Genomic DNA, 14,797 nt, shown 5'->3' with positions numbered 1-14,797 from the left:
TCTACAAACAGCTGCTCTGTTCTATTATCTCTCTCTCTCTCTCCCTACCCTAATTATTCTTTGTTAACATGGGGTTTGAAATTACTAGGTGATCAATTTTCTCTACACATCCACATCTAAGTATCATCGAACTAACTACTTATTGATTATATTTGAAAATCTAAGAAAGTATTGATTTATTGAAAGTTCATGTAACATGAGTAAACCGTTAACATTGTTGGTGTACGGCATCTGAAATTACGAAAAGCATAGGTCTCTCGTCTCCTCGAATAGTTAAAACTAGCAATAGAGAGACCTTGATTGGTGTAATAAACTTAGCTGAAATGCTACTAACGAATCTGATGGGTTGTTTGTTCCATAAATCTAAGGGCAGATTCATGAACACCTAAGTTTAGTTCTTTACGCATCTACTCCGATTGGGGTCGTTTGTTCCATAAATCTATTCCAAGATGAGGCCAGATTCAAGAACGAATACACAAGTTTGGTGCTATAAGTATCTACTCCAACCATTGGGTAGTGGAGTAAATTCATAGAATCATTGAGTAGTGAAGTAAATTCAAGAGTCCTCAGAATCAATCCCAGTTGTCACTTTTGGGCATTCATCTTCAACGCTCGCCCCGAAGTTTTTATTCTTGAAGATTTCTTGTTCATCAAATGAATTGTAAAATTATTAGTTGTACACCAAAGTGTTGATAATATATCGAAGAGACGAACCAATCTCTCTGGTTTCAGCGAAGATGAGGCGTTTTAGGGTTTCCACCGTCGTCCGCTGTCTCCCCAAATCGTCCTCCTTTTCCTCTGTCTCTCCGTCGTCTATCCTGGGGCAGTCCTGCTATCCCGCTATCCCTGCAAACCCCATCAAAACCCTAATAGTCCACCGAGAAACAGCGGCCGTACATCTGGAGCTTGGGTTCCCTCCCCGCTCTTTCCATGGAGTTCCTGAGCGGCCGGAGGGTTCCATCCCCGAAGACGCCAGTGGCATATGCAGGTTGCTGGCGGGGCAGACAGACAGCGCCGGCGTCGCCTCGGTGCTTGACCGGTCGGGCGCCACCGTGAGCACAGAGCTCGCTGAGGAGGTTCTGAAGAGGCTCGGGAATGCCGGGATGCTCGCGTTGGGGTTCTTTCGGTGGGCCGAGAAGCAGGCAGGGTTCCGTTACACGGCCGGATCGTTCCACGCCCTGATTGACGCCCTCGGCAAGATTAAGCAGTTTAGATTGATCTGGTCCCTCGTGGAATCCATGCACAAGCTTGGTGTCCTGAGCAGAGACACCTTCCTATTGATCGCCCGCCGGTACGCGCGGGCGAGGAAGCCTGACGAGGCCGTCCAGGCTTTCGACCGGATGCGGGAGTTCGGGCTCGAGCCTGGGATCGCCGACTATAACCGCCTCATCGACACGATCGCGAAGTCCCGGAACGTCGCTAGGGCTCAGAGGGTCTTCGAACAGGCCAAGAAGAAAGGGTTTCAGCCCGATCTGAAGACCTACACGATCCTGATGGAGGCGTGGGGGAGCGAGAATGATCTGCAGAAGGTAAGAGAGATCTACCGCGGTGTGAAGGCCGCCGGTTTCGAGCCCGACGTCGTCACCCACGGCATCCTGATAAACGCCCTCTGCAAAGACCGGCGTTACGATGCTGCCGTGCGGGAATTCCGGCAGATGCAGGCAAAGAACCGTCAGCTGAGCCCGCACCTCTACTGCACTCTGATCAACGGGCTGGGATCGGCGAAGCGGCTCGACGAGGCGATCGGATTCTTCGAAGAATCGAAAGCGAAGGGATTCGTTGCTGGGCTTCCTACATACAACGCGCTCGTGGGGGCTTACTGCTGGGCAATGCAGTTCGACGACGCGTTCAGAGTGATAGCGGAAATGCGGAATTCAGGCGTTCCGCCGAGCTCCCGTACCTATAGCATCGTTCTGCGCCATCTGATCAAGTCAGGGCGATCGGCAGAGGCGTACGAGGTGTTCAAGGAGATGGAAGAAGGCGGGTGTGAGCCTGATCTGGATACGTACACCATGCTGGTGACCATGTTCTGTGGGGCTGAGCAGGTGGACATGGCAATGAAAGTGTGGAAGAAGATGATTGAAAGGGGCGTAATGCCGTGCATGCACATGTTCTCGGCGCTGATCGGCGGGCTCTGTAACGAAAATCGGATGGAGGAAGCCTGTGATTACTTTCAGGAGATGCTGCAGAAGGGGATTCGGCCGCCAGGGCCGATGTTCAGCAAGCTGAAGCAGTGTCTCTTGGATGATGGAAAGAAGGATCTGGCTTTCAATCTGACCATGAAGATGGAAAGACTGAGGAAAGTCCCTCTTTATGGTTGATTACTAATGTGAGTAATTCTGATGGGCAACTAAAAAATGAGACGAGGATGAGAGTTTTGGGATCAGAGGCCGTTCAAGTTGCTCCATTGATGATCAGGGAAGCCGCCTCTGCAGGCAACTCCGATAAAGGAGTCAAGAAACAAGGTAAACTCCTTGTTCTTCAGCGTGGAAGGTGACCTGAGGTAGCAGGAGTTGCATTCTCTCCGATGCAACCAGAAGGGCCAAAAATGGGGATTTTTTTAGTTTAGCAACACGAGGAAACCTCTCCTGCTGGTGGCGTAAGATCCTCAGCCGGACGTTCATGGAAGCCTAACCACGTCGATGGGAATTAGGACTGCTTTGAATTAAGGAAATTATCAGCAAAACCAGGGTAACTTGAGATTTTGAATGGTGTATGTCGCATGATCTGACTATGTTGGATTATGGTCATGTCTTGAATCCTTGGTTGTGAGGTGTAGTTGCCCATTTACTTGGGTAAGTGAATTTCACGAAAAGAAATATATCACCAATGCTTCTTTAGTTCTTTTGGGCCTTTGGCGTTTAAAAACAGCGTGGATAGCTCGTGATAGTCTTTGTTCATGATGTGTAATTTTGCAAATCGAGAAAGATGACTGAAAAAATGGCAGAAGCAAAATATAGAAAAAACGAAAAAATTTAGCAGGTTTTCAGTCGTAAGCACTTTCATTGCTTAGAAGAAACAAAAGAATGCAAGAAATGAAGGTTTGAGAAGCCATGATATTTGTAAGATGAATAAAAGGCCGAAGAGTAGATGGAGTGCATCTATCGGGACACTTCTCTACCATCTAAACTTGGCGTAGCAGAAGGCAGCTGTTGCTCGCATTCGCACTCTTCACATTCTCATGGCGCGGATCCATGCATAAGCATGCATATACAGGTATTGCATCCATACTTATGAACACAACAGTTCGTTTCAGTAAGACAAGCTACATTGATGCTCCACCATTGGAGCTTCCTAAAACAACCAAAATGAGGACCTCCATTACAAGAATCCGTTCAAGCTCAGGAAAAGACAAAAGCTTCTCCATCCTTCACTCCCACCATGACTGCTGAGACCTGGCGGATGGAGGTGTCTGACAGGATAGTGAACAGCATGTAGCTAAAAAGCCTTCCGCAGAATGTACTGACAAACTTGTTGCTTTGACTTGTCGAAAACGCATTCAAGCTTTGAAGGAAAGGCGAACAACACCACAGGAACATAAAAGACACCGATCGTGATATATGCAGAGGTGGACCGCATCGAACACTCTGAGGTCAAGTCAAAAGCACCCAAAACGGAAAGCAGGATAGCAGTTAGACAGCACACAAAACGACTACGCAATCCAAAAACCAAGCATAAGTATCTTGGAGAAAGAACAAGCACTAATGTCAATGTCGAAAGTTCAGATGGTAGCCTTATTGACCGAGCTAATATTTTATGATAGTTGAACAAAAGCCAGCAATTTTCGTTACAAACAGTTCTTTCACTGGAAGGGTTTTTACAACAAGAAATTATCATTTCCACTCATCAAAAGAAAGATGAACCTTGAAGCCAAGTACGAATCTCGGAGGAAGTTCAATAATACATAGAACAGGACAGTTCAAGAGTCGCATTATCATCATAAGAAACCATGCAGATTCGAACAGGAGACCAGCAAAAGCAGCAGTCATACTTTATTGGTAAAGGAAAGCTATATAAACACGCCAAGAAAGTTTCAACCTTTTTTCCAATATGACACAAAAAAAAATGGCAAACGCATGCTCATATGCAGCATTAAACTTCTTTGTTTACTTGCATATATGAAGTACAACTAGAACAATTTCGATTTTCTTCTATAATCTGAATCTGTACTCGTACTTCATATCAATTATCTTCTCAAATCTTTATTTGCTAAGCTTCTAAATTGAGATGGTACTATGTTGGGCTTTTCCTGTTAATGCAGCAACAGTAAAAATGTAAGCAGACATGGCACAAAGCAGAGCAACTTACCCTGCTAAACAAACATGTAGCATAATGATATTCCGAAGACAATTAGAACAAAAATTAGTTCAATTTCCTTTATTTGATCACTATATGTTTGTGGTTAATAGGGTGAAATCACTAACTGTTCTTCATCAGCCCTACATGTAAACTAAGCTTGAGCATACATGCACCAACAATTGAAGAGAGTATTGCATCCAAAGATGGCTACGAGACGAGACTTACAAACGATATAATCAACCAGAAGTATTTCTGTTAGCGTCTGCCCCGATGAACATAAACATTAAAGCCTGATCTTTCACCAGTGAGTTCGAAAGTGCATGTGTCTCCACATCTTAGCCTGCTCTTCTTGCAAAATTTTGGCCAACCACCAGAGATCCTATAATCTTCCACCTTGTATTTGGTTGTTCTTGCAACCAGTCGAGCATTGCAAACTTCAACACTCGGATCACTTTGATTACAAAGGGTTACTTTAACTGCCCGACGTCCCGGTCGCTTTTCAGTGGGTTTGGGTTCCAGTTCTCCGACCATGTATTTCCTTGCGAATGAAGTTGGAACATACTGTAGAGGACACGTAAGCATTACTGAAAGAAGCCCTAGCGTATTATCAATTGACTGTACAACGTAAACAGGAATTTGTCTTCATTGCTACAGGAGATTCCGCTGGTTTACATAATGCATACTTAATAATCCAAAGAATTCAGTTTTTTGTGGAACAAATAGTAAGAGCTTCATACAAAATACTAGAAGCATCCGAAATGTGTGCATATACATTATCAATTGAGTGTACAACTGAAATTGTCTTCATAACTGCAGGAGATTCTTCTGGTTTATCCTAATCATTCAAAGAACTTGCACTTTCTGTGCAACAAATAGCACGAGTTTTATGCAAAATACTAGAAGCATCCAAAATGTGTACATGTACTGATGTACATGAACCACTACCATAAAGGACAAGCTACGAATTCATATTGCTGATTTAGATAGGCTGCAGGAACATCACTCAAAACAAAACTAAGCCACCATTCTATGATTAGCTGCATGAACATATGTGTATGCCATGTTCATCAAACTCAATGCTTACATGCCATAACATATTAATTCAATGATTATCAGTGAAAGAACACATACCACATTCCTTTGAACGTGTTCGCCTTCCCGCTTAAGAACGATTTTGAAAGAAGGATATCCTGGCAAAAATTTTTTACGATCAACCGAGGCCTTGGAGTCTGGCTTCTTCACAATTTTACCACTTGCGCGCGCAATGCCACTTCCACGGCACGTGCTGCACAGCTCTGGAAAAAGTAAATTTGGCATGAATGAAAGTGAATGAGACAGAATAAGCACACATACTGCAATCAGTATGCTTTTCATGAAACAAATATTTCAGAACAGAAGTTTCTCATAAGATCCCGAAGCTGAATAAATTTGAATAATAGAGATAAATAACTCATACCAACACAATCATCTTCATCATCACCGCCTTGTGGCCTGAGACTTGGCAGGTGAACTGGCATGTCCAAATGGTTCATACCTCCCTGATGTTCATCCGTAAGAATATAACTATCCTCACAATAACTTCTACCATATATACGAACGCTAAAGTGCATGTTCCCGTTGTATCTGAATATCAGAAAATCACCTGTCTCCAAACTATGATGTTTATAAAAGTCTTCCCAGCCATTCTTAAATACCAAACCACTGCTATCATTGGTTAACTCAACTGGCCAGCTTTTAATAGCCATAGTTTCAAGTATGACAGGTGATGACACCTTCCCAATATGATGGGCAAATGCTGGGGGGAGCCGCTGAAAGATAAAGATTAGTTTTGAACCTTAAATTAAACCATACTGCAACAAGAGGAATAGCGAAAACGTTTTCAAAAATATTACATCAGGATAGAATTCTGGGAATGAACATAAAGTAACCAAATCAGCTGCAGAGACGGATTTCATAAAAGGGAAGCAAGTTTCTGTGACTACGAGCGTAACATGTACCAAAATGTTCATGACCAGTCCAAGAAAGAACAATTTTCTCACAAAATACATTAAGATTCGAGTAAATGAGAACTAGACAAACTACTTTAAGGACTCGAGTAAATGAGAGAACTAGATCTTAATAAAAATATCACGAAGTTACAGGGGGTTTAAAATTTAAAAACATGAAGTTTGCATGAAACGCAGGGCATGACAGTGCAACAAACATCTGTGAGAAACTTCACCAAAACGTCACCTAGGAGCAAAACAAAGGTCGGAAAGCAATATTAAAATTTGGTAAATAAACAGAGTTGGAGGATCCGACAGCCAAGTCGGTAAGCGATCGATGGTACAGTTCAAATTACGCAAACAACTCATTTTGTCCAATCGCGATAGCAGTCTTTTCCTGCCCAATTTTTTCTGTGAATTTAAACCAAAGAAAAGTTTCACATGCACTGTGTCATTGAGGTAATTAAGGTTTCACTTCATCATTCAGGGAGACGAGTAAGAGAATATGCACATCCAACGCTTAACAAAAGCATGCGCAGAAAATATTAGCTGTAAGAAAAATCCACAATGTTTTCGTTTCTGAATTACAAATTCAATGTGATGAACAGGGGATGAAAGAAAAAAAAAAGGAACACACCAAAAGTTGGACGCAAAAGTTGGTTCCTGGCAAACCATGTTCAAAAATGAAAGCGACATTCTTCCTTGCATGAAACGTTTGAGATGAGAAGCAACGAAAGAAGCTATCAAACTTCTTATTTGACGAAAGGAAAAAGAAGAAGAAGCAAAAGAAGAAGAAGAAGAAGAAGAAGAAGAAGAAGAAGAAGAAGAAGGAGAAACCCCGGCATGGTGTGCCGGAAATTGTTGTTTTGGCGATTTTTATGTGACATTCCCGGAAAACCAAATGGCGAAAAAAAGAAAAACTGGATGGTACCAGTTGCGCCCGGGAGGTCTCTAAAAGGACTTTGAAGAAGTGAGGCCTCTTCCTCCGCACGCAGCCATCACATTCACAAGTTTCCACCATTTCTCTACCCTGAATCCTCTCCAAGGCAATTCACCACGAAACAAAAAGAGAAAGCAGAAGGGTCTGCCTCTCACATCAAAGAAGTAATAAATAGCGAAGGTCGAAGGCTGAGAGAGAGTGAGAGGGGAGATTGTACTAATAAATGAAACCATTAATAGAAAGAAGCTCGTGGTAATTATGGCATGGTAGAGAAGGCGGACGGGAGACACTTGCTAGAGAAACGGAAAGAAGGAAGCGATTCTTCTCATCATCATCATGGTTTAAGGGACGGTTGTCTTCTACATCACTTCTCCTGCCAGACAGCCGTAAGAGGGAGGATCTTGCCTTTGGCCTCTGTAATTCAGCGTTCTGTTTTGGCGGGTTATCCTTGGTTAGTTGGACTGAAGCGACAAACCATAAGTATCTCCCTCCCTCCCTCCCTTCCTCTCCCTCTTTGATTAATTTTGCCATATTCATCCTTGTTAAGTTCTTTCCAAAGTTTTATGGACATGTTTTACAATTAAAGCTCATTTTTAAAAATTTGGACGCTAGATCTTGGCCAAAGGTATTGAGGTGTTAATATATGTCTGTATTGAATTTCTTCATGAAATTTTAATGAACTCGACACAAGTTACTTAAAATTCTGTCCCATCATTAAGCGAGCGACGTGAATGCTCACCAGCAATGATGGCTTAACTATTTTCATCATTCACCTTTCTTATAAGCACTATTTTGATAGCAGCATATGTATAAGCTTTTTCAAATATATAAATCGATCGAACTCATGTGGACTAATAATTAGCTATGCGATCAACCTTATTGAAAATTGTTAATGTTTGATAGGCAGTTTATGTACTAGTTTTTTGGAACACGGAATTAATTAAACATAATGATTATATAAATTTATAATTAGTTATTCAACCAGCTTGATTGATGGTCCTTTAAGTGTTATGTGGTTGATAATTCATAAATTGTTGAGAAGATTACCTTGGAAAGATTATTGGGCGGGTTTCACTTACTATGGTTAACTGGGTGGTGGTCAGTGCGAGCAGTCCTTTGAAAATTAAATTATAATGTAGGCACCTAAATATAGTTTGCCAAAGACTAGTCCTGCAAATATAAAGTAGGCTACATGTTGAGCTCATTTTCGTAAAATTTTCCAAAATGTTTTGAAAAAGCAGCAAGGTTTTACGTTTCCAGCATAACAGATACTTTAATTATAGTAATGATGCATGAGAAAGCAGCAAGATTTTACGTTTCCAGCATAGCAGACACAATCTGAATTTGCAGTCTGATCAATGTCAAAACAAATGTGCGAAGCATAACAGAAATCTAAGCCATTTAGCATTCTCCTCTACACGAGCATAGTTTCATCCTGCCATTCTGTATATGATGACATTCAGAACCAAACCTTCTTCTTCAAGAAGCTCGAAAACACAAGCATCACCTTCCACCAGAGAATGTGCACGAACAAAACCTGGCCAGCCCGCAGACAACATATGTCCTCGTTTCTCGTCATAGTAGCAGGAAACTGGCCATTCTCCGGACATTGCATTTCGAAGGATGCCTTTCGTGTTCTTCATAACGAGATGCGCTTTAGCAAACTTGGCTGGTATATGCTGCAAGTGCACAAAAGCAGGAACATCAAGGTAAAAATCTTTCATGGTGGAGACAGGAAGAGAAGCAAAGATGTTACCAGCTTAAATGGGTCGGAAACACTTGATCGGCGCATGGGAGAAATAAAGAAGGGATGCCGAGAGTGGAAGGAACTAGCCATTATCAGAGTTCTTGATTTCTCTTCCATAGTTGCAGGTGGCCTTATAATTGACAGGGAGGAGGTGCCCGTTTGGTTCTGCCGACCAACTTCAGCTGCATCAGAATGGAAACAAATCCTAAAATAATTTTTATAATGATTTGAATCCCCATAAACTAATTCTAAGTTCTGAGATGTGGACACTGGACTCATAAAAAACACGGTCAAGGATATATAGATAAGCCAATCACCAACGGACCAGAAAGAAAATCTGAGAATCAAATAGTAGATGGATTGTGGCGTTACAGGAGCTTGACTAAAGGGACCTGCTTTCATATATCATAGCTTGTTATCCTTAGAAAAACTCAGTGAACAAAAGACAAATAGTTAAAATCCCCATTATGGAAAAGTATTGACCCATGGTTGATATGGTTATATAGGTGTATGCTTTCTGCATATATTTGCATTCACAGGAACCCAAATGAAGAATTCCATGCGTTGTTCAATTCAAGATTAAAAGCTCGACTTCTGAAGGGAAATTTTCTCAAGGACTGATGACTTAGTTGCCTGCTCATGAAACTACCAACTTGATGAAAAGGTGATTAGATTAAATATGAGTCCTACATCTTTGTAGATGGGAGAAAGTCTTTTATTTATAGTTTGACTTCAGCAGTACACGTATCGTCTTTACTTGACTAACACTCTATGGCACGAAAACTGATCATATAATTCCTGATTTTGTTATTCATCCTCTAGTAGGTGTTATTTTAACGTGATTGAGCAAAGAAATTTCATACCGCCAGATGCATATCTGCAACCAACTTTTGCAACTTTCTCATTTTCTTTCCACCTTTGGGATCTATAAACGGGATGCTTCCTGCAATCTGATCTGCAAAAGTCCACACATGCCATCATTTTCGGAGAATATCCACACAAGACTTTTAGCTTAGAAACCAATGAATACCTTTCGGATTGTTCACACAAGGGATTAATGTAATTGTCTCTACCCTGCAAAGCTGCTTCGTCTGGCTTCGGGATGACCTCCGATGAGTATCCGCTTAGTTTTCCTTGCTTCTGATGGCTACTGGTTTCCCCTCTTCCCATTGAGATGGAATCAACATAAGCCTCATTGGATATACTTTTCCCTGCATTCTGCCGCTTGTTCTGTTCTTCATTTTTATCCGCATTTGCCCTGTTTCTAACAAAAATGCGTCCTCTCTCTCACACCCACTGCTGTCAAATATTAGCACATTAAATTCCAAAGCATCATCATATGTGAACATCAAAAAATCCGCTGTATTTAGTCGATGTTGTCTGGCAAATCTTTTCCAACCCTTTCCAAAGAAGAATCTGCAACCCTTCCTCTTCAACAAAACATTCCAAACATCACCACCAGGACCCCTTAAGATGGCCCTGCCTGTTATGAGATAGTCCGCAAAACATGGTGGAATCCACTGCATGAGAAGATGAAGGTTACAATTCTTTCACTTAACAACAATGAGATAAAGCTGCAATTTCTAATAAAACTCAAAGCTGCGACCAACATCTAATTCGCGCGTTGCTACGTAGCATACACAGAAACCGGGAGAAAAGCTGACTTACCAACTTCTTTGTGAAATCGCCTATAAGCAATGTGAAGAAGCACGGTCGACTGTCCCGGCCATTGCTCTGGGAAGAGTTGCCTACCTCTTTCCTGCAATCCATGCAGCACCTTCTCATGCACACTCGTTAGGCTGCCCGCCAAGGAACTCCTTGAAAATGGTGGACCGTGTCCTTTAGCAGAACAGAAAAGTTCCTTCAAAAATAGAAGAGAAGCATCGAGTACAGCCACCGCTGGTGCGACCCCTCAAATAACCTCCCACGGTACAGTCTCTCGTACGAGGAATTTTTTTTAAAAGAAAAACTATTATCCAACAATTTTCATCTGTCCAATTTCAGATCCTTAAAAGAAAGTCAGATTTGAGGGCCACCAATATTAATAAAGTAAATTGTATGGAGTCATTAACATATAAATAAACTAAATTATAAGAGCCCACCAGCCTCTGACAATATTATTGTTACTACTGGCCTCAGATATGGTTTCCATGTAAAGGCGATGCACTTCATGTTGCCTGTTAAAAAGAACGCCCTGCAATTTCTTCTACACTATTCTTACAGCTCAACAATTACAGCTGTCAACAGGTTAACAAATGAAGGCTAGAAGGCTCTCTGCAACTAACCAAGTTAAACGCTGTTATTGCCCTGTTTCCACTCCATTTCAGTTCAATGCATAATATAGCACAGAACTTGTCATAACTCAGCCTTGTGCTTGTCTTGCTTGTTACACAACACGGAAGATGTCACTACAAACTACCAGTCTTCCAAACGTCATCATGAATCGACACCATGCTTTCATAAACTTCTACATAATAAAATTAAGAAACCAGTCTCTGGCTATACGGGAAAACACATACACATGCAAAGACACGTATATGCGTAGATAGATGCAGTTTTTTAGGACTTGGGCAATCCTCTAAAACAGTTTGAAGCAAATAACAAAGAAAAACATGAAGCTCAGAAGAAGTTGAAGCAAATAATACAGAAAAAGATGAAGTTCAGAAGGAGGAGGAGGAGAAGGGTGAAGTAAACATGGCGGAGAAAAGGAAGTCGGCGGGAGGCCCTACCTCACACACCAGGACACAAGGTCCCTCCACTTTGCTGTTCCGTCGACTGTCAATACATGAGAATCGCAAGGAATATGCCAAAGACGCGCTTCGCGTGACCCGTAAACTTGTTCTTCTAGGAAGCAATGCAGACGATGAGCGCCTCTTTCCTTTCTTATCACTTCACTTCTTTCCCCTTTCAAGTCTCTTCATACACAGACTCCCCACATGCAGACCTACGCTTTCTAATCGCAGGTACAGAGCACGTCCTCCGGCTGGACACAAACAGATACATCCTCGCAGTTGGGATGTAATCGAGTTCGTGTCCGAAGTTTAATACATAGCAACTCGGATTCTGTAAAAAAGAAACCAAAATAAAGGATTCTTTTCAGGTTTATTTCTGTTTTCTTCTTTTATCGGGACTTGGTGTTGCACCAAGATAAAGAGACCTGTAGAGAGCGAGAGAATCTTGAATTTATACATGTTTTCATTGGTTTAAAGCCTTAAACAGCTGCTACTTGTTATTACGGTGCTTGGTTTAAATAATAGGGATCATGGTAAGATTAACAAATTCACTTATTAATATTCACTTGTAAGACATTCATGTTTTTGTTATTCTAACGATGAGACTCTATCCCTCTTGGCTCGAACCCGACGCCAATCACAGCTGAGCCAACCCAAGCCAAAGTTTGATATGGCAGTTTCCTCCCTTTATTTAAATTGAGAGCCTAAATCTTATTTTTATTAATATAAATTAAAAGATATAACTTGGAATTCTTTTTTTTTTATGATTTCTAAGGAGCAAGGCCTCCTTTCCGATTGAGTAATGGACATTTGCCTGGAATGGAAGGTGTTGCACAGGAATCAGCACGCATCAGTCAGACGGTGAAAATGGAAATGATGCAGAGATCTGGCGGGTGTCTGTGGAAAAATATTCCTCCTGTCCCTCTCTCTCTCTCTCTGCGCCAGAGGATGCGGATCGTGAATCAGGTTGGAGGCCAATCATGAGTCATGACAGGGGACTGTCACGGATTCGCAGGACTCTGCGCCACGATCGCGTGCCAATCAGAATCAGGTCGGAGGCCGAGAGGAACAGAAGCGAGGCAGAGATGGGCAGCCACGCGATCGGCCTTTATGGCAGGCGTCGGCCAACATTGCTTCGTACGCCACCACCTCGCAATCTGAAATTCCCTTTCTCCGATCATAAAACTTCGCAGCTAATCGATCCTTCCCAGGTCTTAAAGGAACAGTGCCGACCGAATGGATTTTCAGCTGAGCTTTTGCAAAGGGGCGCCGGAAATAGCAGGTCAAATCAATTTTTTCTGTTTCATCGAAAACATTGCGAAGGCATTTCCGTGGTTCATGTTAATTTTGGATAATAAGATGATGACTAGAGACCAAATTTCACGATTTCGTCCTATATGTATCCTTGGTACAATACGGAAAAGTGTTGGAATGGAGGCGTAGACCACCTGTTTCACAGCTTATTGCCCCACTACAATTGCCTTTTCTTACCGTCATAGAGAAGGTTTTCTGATGCCGTAGGAAAATCTGCCAGTATCATCCCTGATGAGTCCAGCAGCACCAACTTGACCATCACAGACCTTACAAACCAGAAGCAGGTTGAATTGAACATTTCCTTGCAGGTACACAGTCCCCATGGTAGACCTAAGTTCCTAACTCCGGCCAGTCCAAAATTGGCTTCATCTGTTTCCCCTTCCATTACCCGGAAAGAAAGTGCTCTTGACGCAACTTCCAGGCATTGTTGACACTTGACAGCATCCATAGAGATGGCTTTCATAAGCAAGGGTTTATAAATGCCATAGAGATGGCTCACTGCATGCAGTCTAGTAGGCGGCCATAATGTATGCTAAGGATTGGCTTTTTCAGGTCTGGGCTTTTGATTCCTCATCGTCATCATTTATCTTGTTCGTTATCGACATTTGCCGGATGAAGGAAAGCTAGGAGCTCTGTGCGGTTCACCATGCTTTCCTCGGTATCGTCTCCAGAGGGTGTAGGACTGCGAAGGAATGGAGGAAAGCACCACCACCATCAATTAAAAGTTGGTGTGCGAGAAAAGGGTTGTTGAAATTCTCAATCTTCTTTTTTTGAAAAATTCTCAGGCAGACTGCATTAAAATTCTCAATCTTCGGTACCAATTTCTATCAGGCCATCGACAGGTGAAGCCAGACTACTTTCTACTCAATGTCATTAAAATCAGTCGTTATTGAAATCAATTTCTAAAAATTTCAAGTAATCAGCCGAATTGATTCAAAACTGAAGTTATGTTTGAATTGGGAAGAAGCCATTTCCGGACTTTTTCAATTAAAAATGAATCCGCAAAAGATAACATCACAAAAGTCAGATTGCATTAAACATTCTCAAATCGAAAAGTACAACCATATTTTTTATTTAACAAGGATGGGAACGACACGTCGATTTGAGAGATATGGTTTTAACATTATACTTGTGCTTCAAAATTCATGGATCTGGAAGTAGGGTATAACATAATCTCCATAAATTTCACAATGCAAACCCAGTTAAAGCAAAAAGGTTGCTTTCATGCTAAAACTTAGTTACTATCATGATTCACAAATCATCAGTCATAATTAATTTATAGTATGGCAAGTTCTCTTAAATGTTCATATAAAACAAATGACAGTCTACTGCGTCCTCGCTAGTTACAATCAGCTGGAATCAATTGTAGGCAAAACTTCACAAAATTTTGACGACTGCCAGAATCAGGTAGACGGAGATGGAGTGAACCAAAAAAAAGATTAAAAAAAAAAAAGAACTTCTGCTACCAACGATTCAAGAACATTACTGAGCATCAACGAACAAGCAGTGAGGATGTTAAGGTGCTGATAATCTACAACGAGATACATGGTTAGATACTGAAAACATTGGATGCCTGCACAAGACTATACCGAGTGTCTTCCGAAAAGAAAAGGGATAAAGAAACTCAGCCTGTTACAAACATGGCTTAGTTATAGATCGAGTCAATAAGCCACAAAATTCTGGCTGAAGCATGAAGAAAATTTGGCAAAAGAAACAACCATTAGACCAAAGCTTATCAGCACTAAGCATTTCAGAAGTCCACCTACAGGAGTTTCACAAC

General features: G+C 41.7%; 3 protein-coding genes across 3 annotated transcripts; 1 reads left to right on the top strand and 2 right to left on the bottom strand.

Annotated features, from left to right (window-relative positions):
• Nucleotides 1-496: 496 nt before the first annotated feature.
• Nucleotides 497-2,844, top strand: LOC116253612 (pentatricopeptide repeat-containing protein At1g71060, mitochondrial-like). The gene has a single exon (XM_031628528.2). The coding sequence runs from the start codon at nt 738-740 to the stop codon at nt 2,319-2,321; it is 1,584 nt and encodes a 527-aa protein (XP_031484388.1). The 5' UTR covers nt 497-737; the 3' UTR covers nt 2,322-2,844.
• Nucleotides 2,845-3,464: 620 nt separating this feature from the next.
• Nucleotides 3,465-7,228, bottom strand: LOC126410048 (putative B3 domain-containing protein Os04g0347400). Its single transcript, XM_050077683.1, has 5 exons — nt 7,216-7,228; nt 5,756-6,094; nt 5,431-5,594; nt 4,525-4,860; nt 3,465-3,587 (listed from the first exon to the last, which is right to left on the bottom strand). The coding sequence occupies exons 2-4, from the start codon at nt 6,042-6,044 to the stop codon at nt 4,555-4,557; spliced, it is 759 nt and encodes a 252-aa protein (XP_049933640.1). The 5' UTR covers nt 6,045-6,094; nt 7,216-7,228; the 3' UTR covers nt 3,465-3,587; nt 4,525-4,554.
• Nucleotides 7,229-8,654: 1,426 nt separating this feature from the next.
• LOC126410023 (B3 domain-containing protein Os06g0194400-like) lies at nt 8,655-13,402 on the bottom strand. The gene is made up of 5 exons (XM_050077593.1): nt 13,195-13,402; nt 10,002-10,206; nt 9,835-9,926; nt 8,981-9,153; nt 8,655-8,903 (listed from the first exon to the last, which is right to left on the bottom strand). Exons 1-5 carry the CDS (start codon nt 13,400-13,402, stop codon nt 8,655-8,657), a joined length of 927 nt encoding a protein of 308 aa, XP_049933550.1.
• Nucleotides 13,403-14,797: the final 1,395 nt, after the last annotated feature.

This window comes from Nymphaea colorata, chromosome 4 (assembly GCF_008831285.2).
Source record: "Nymphaea colorata isolate Beijing-Zhang1983 chromosome 4, ASM883128v2, whole genome shotgun sequence".
Classification (NCBI taxonomy): Eukaryota; Viridiplantae; Streptophyta; class Magnoliopsida; order Nymphaeales; family Nymphaeaceae; genus Nymphaea; species Nymphaea colorata.
This window is presented reverse-complemented; position numbering and strand designations above follow the sequence as displayed.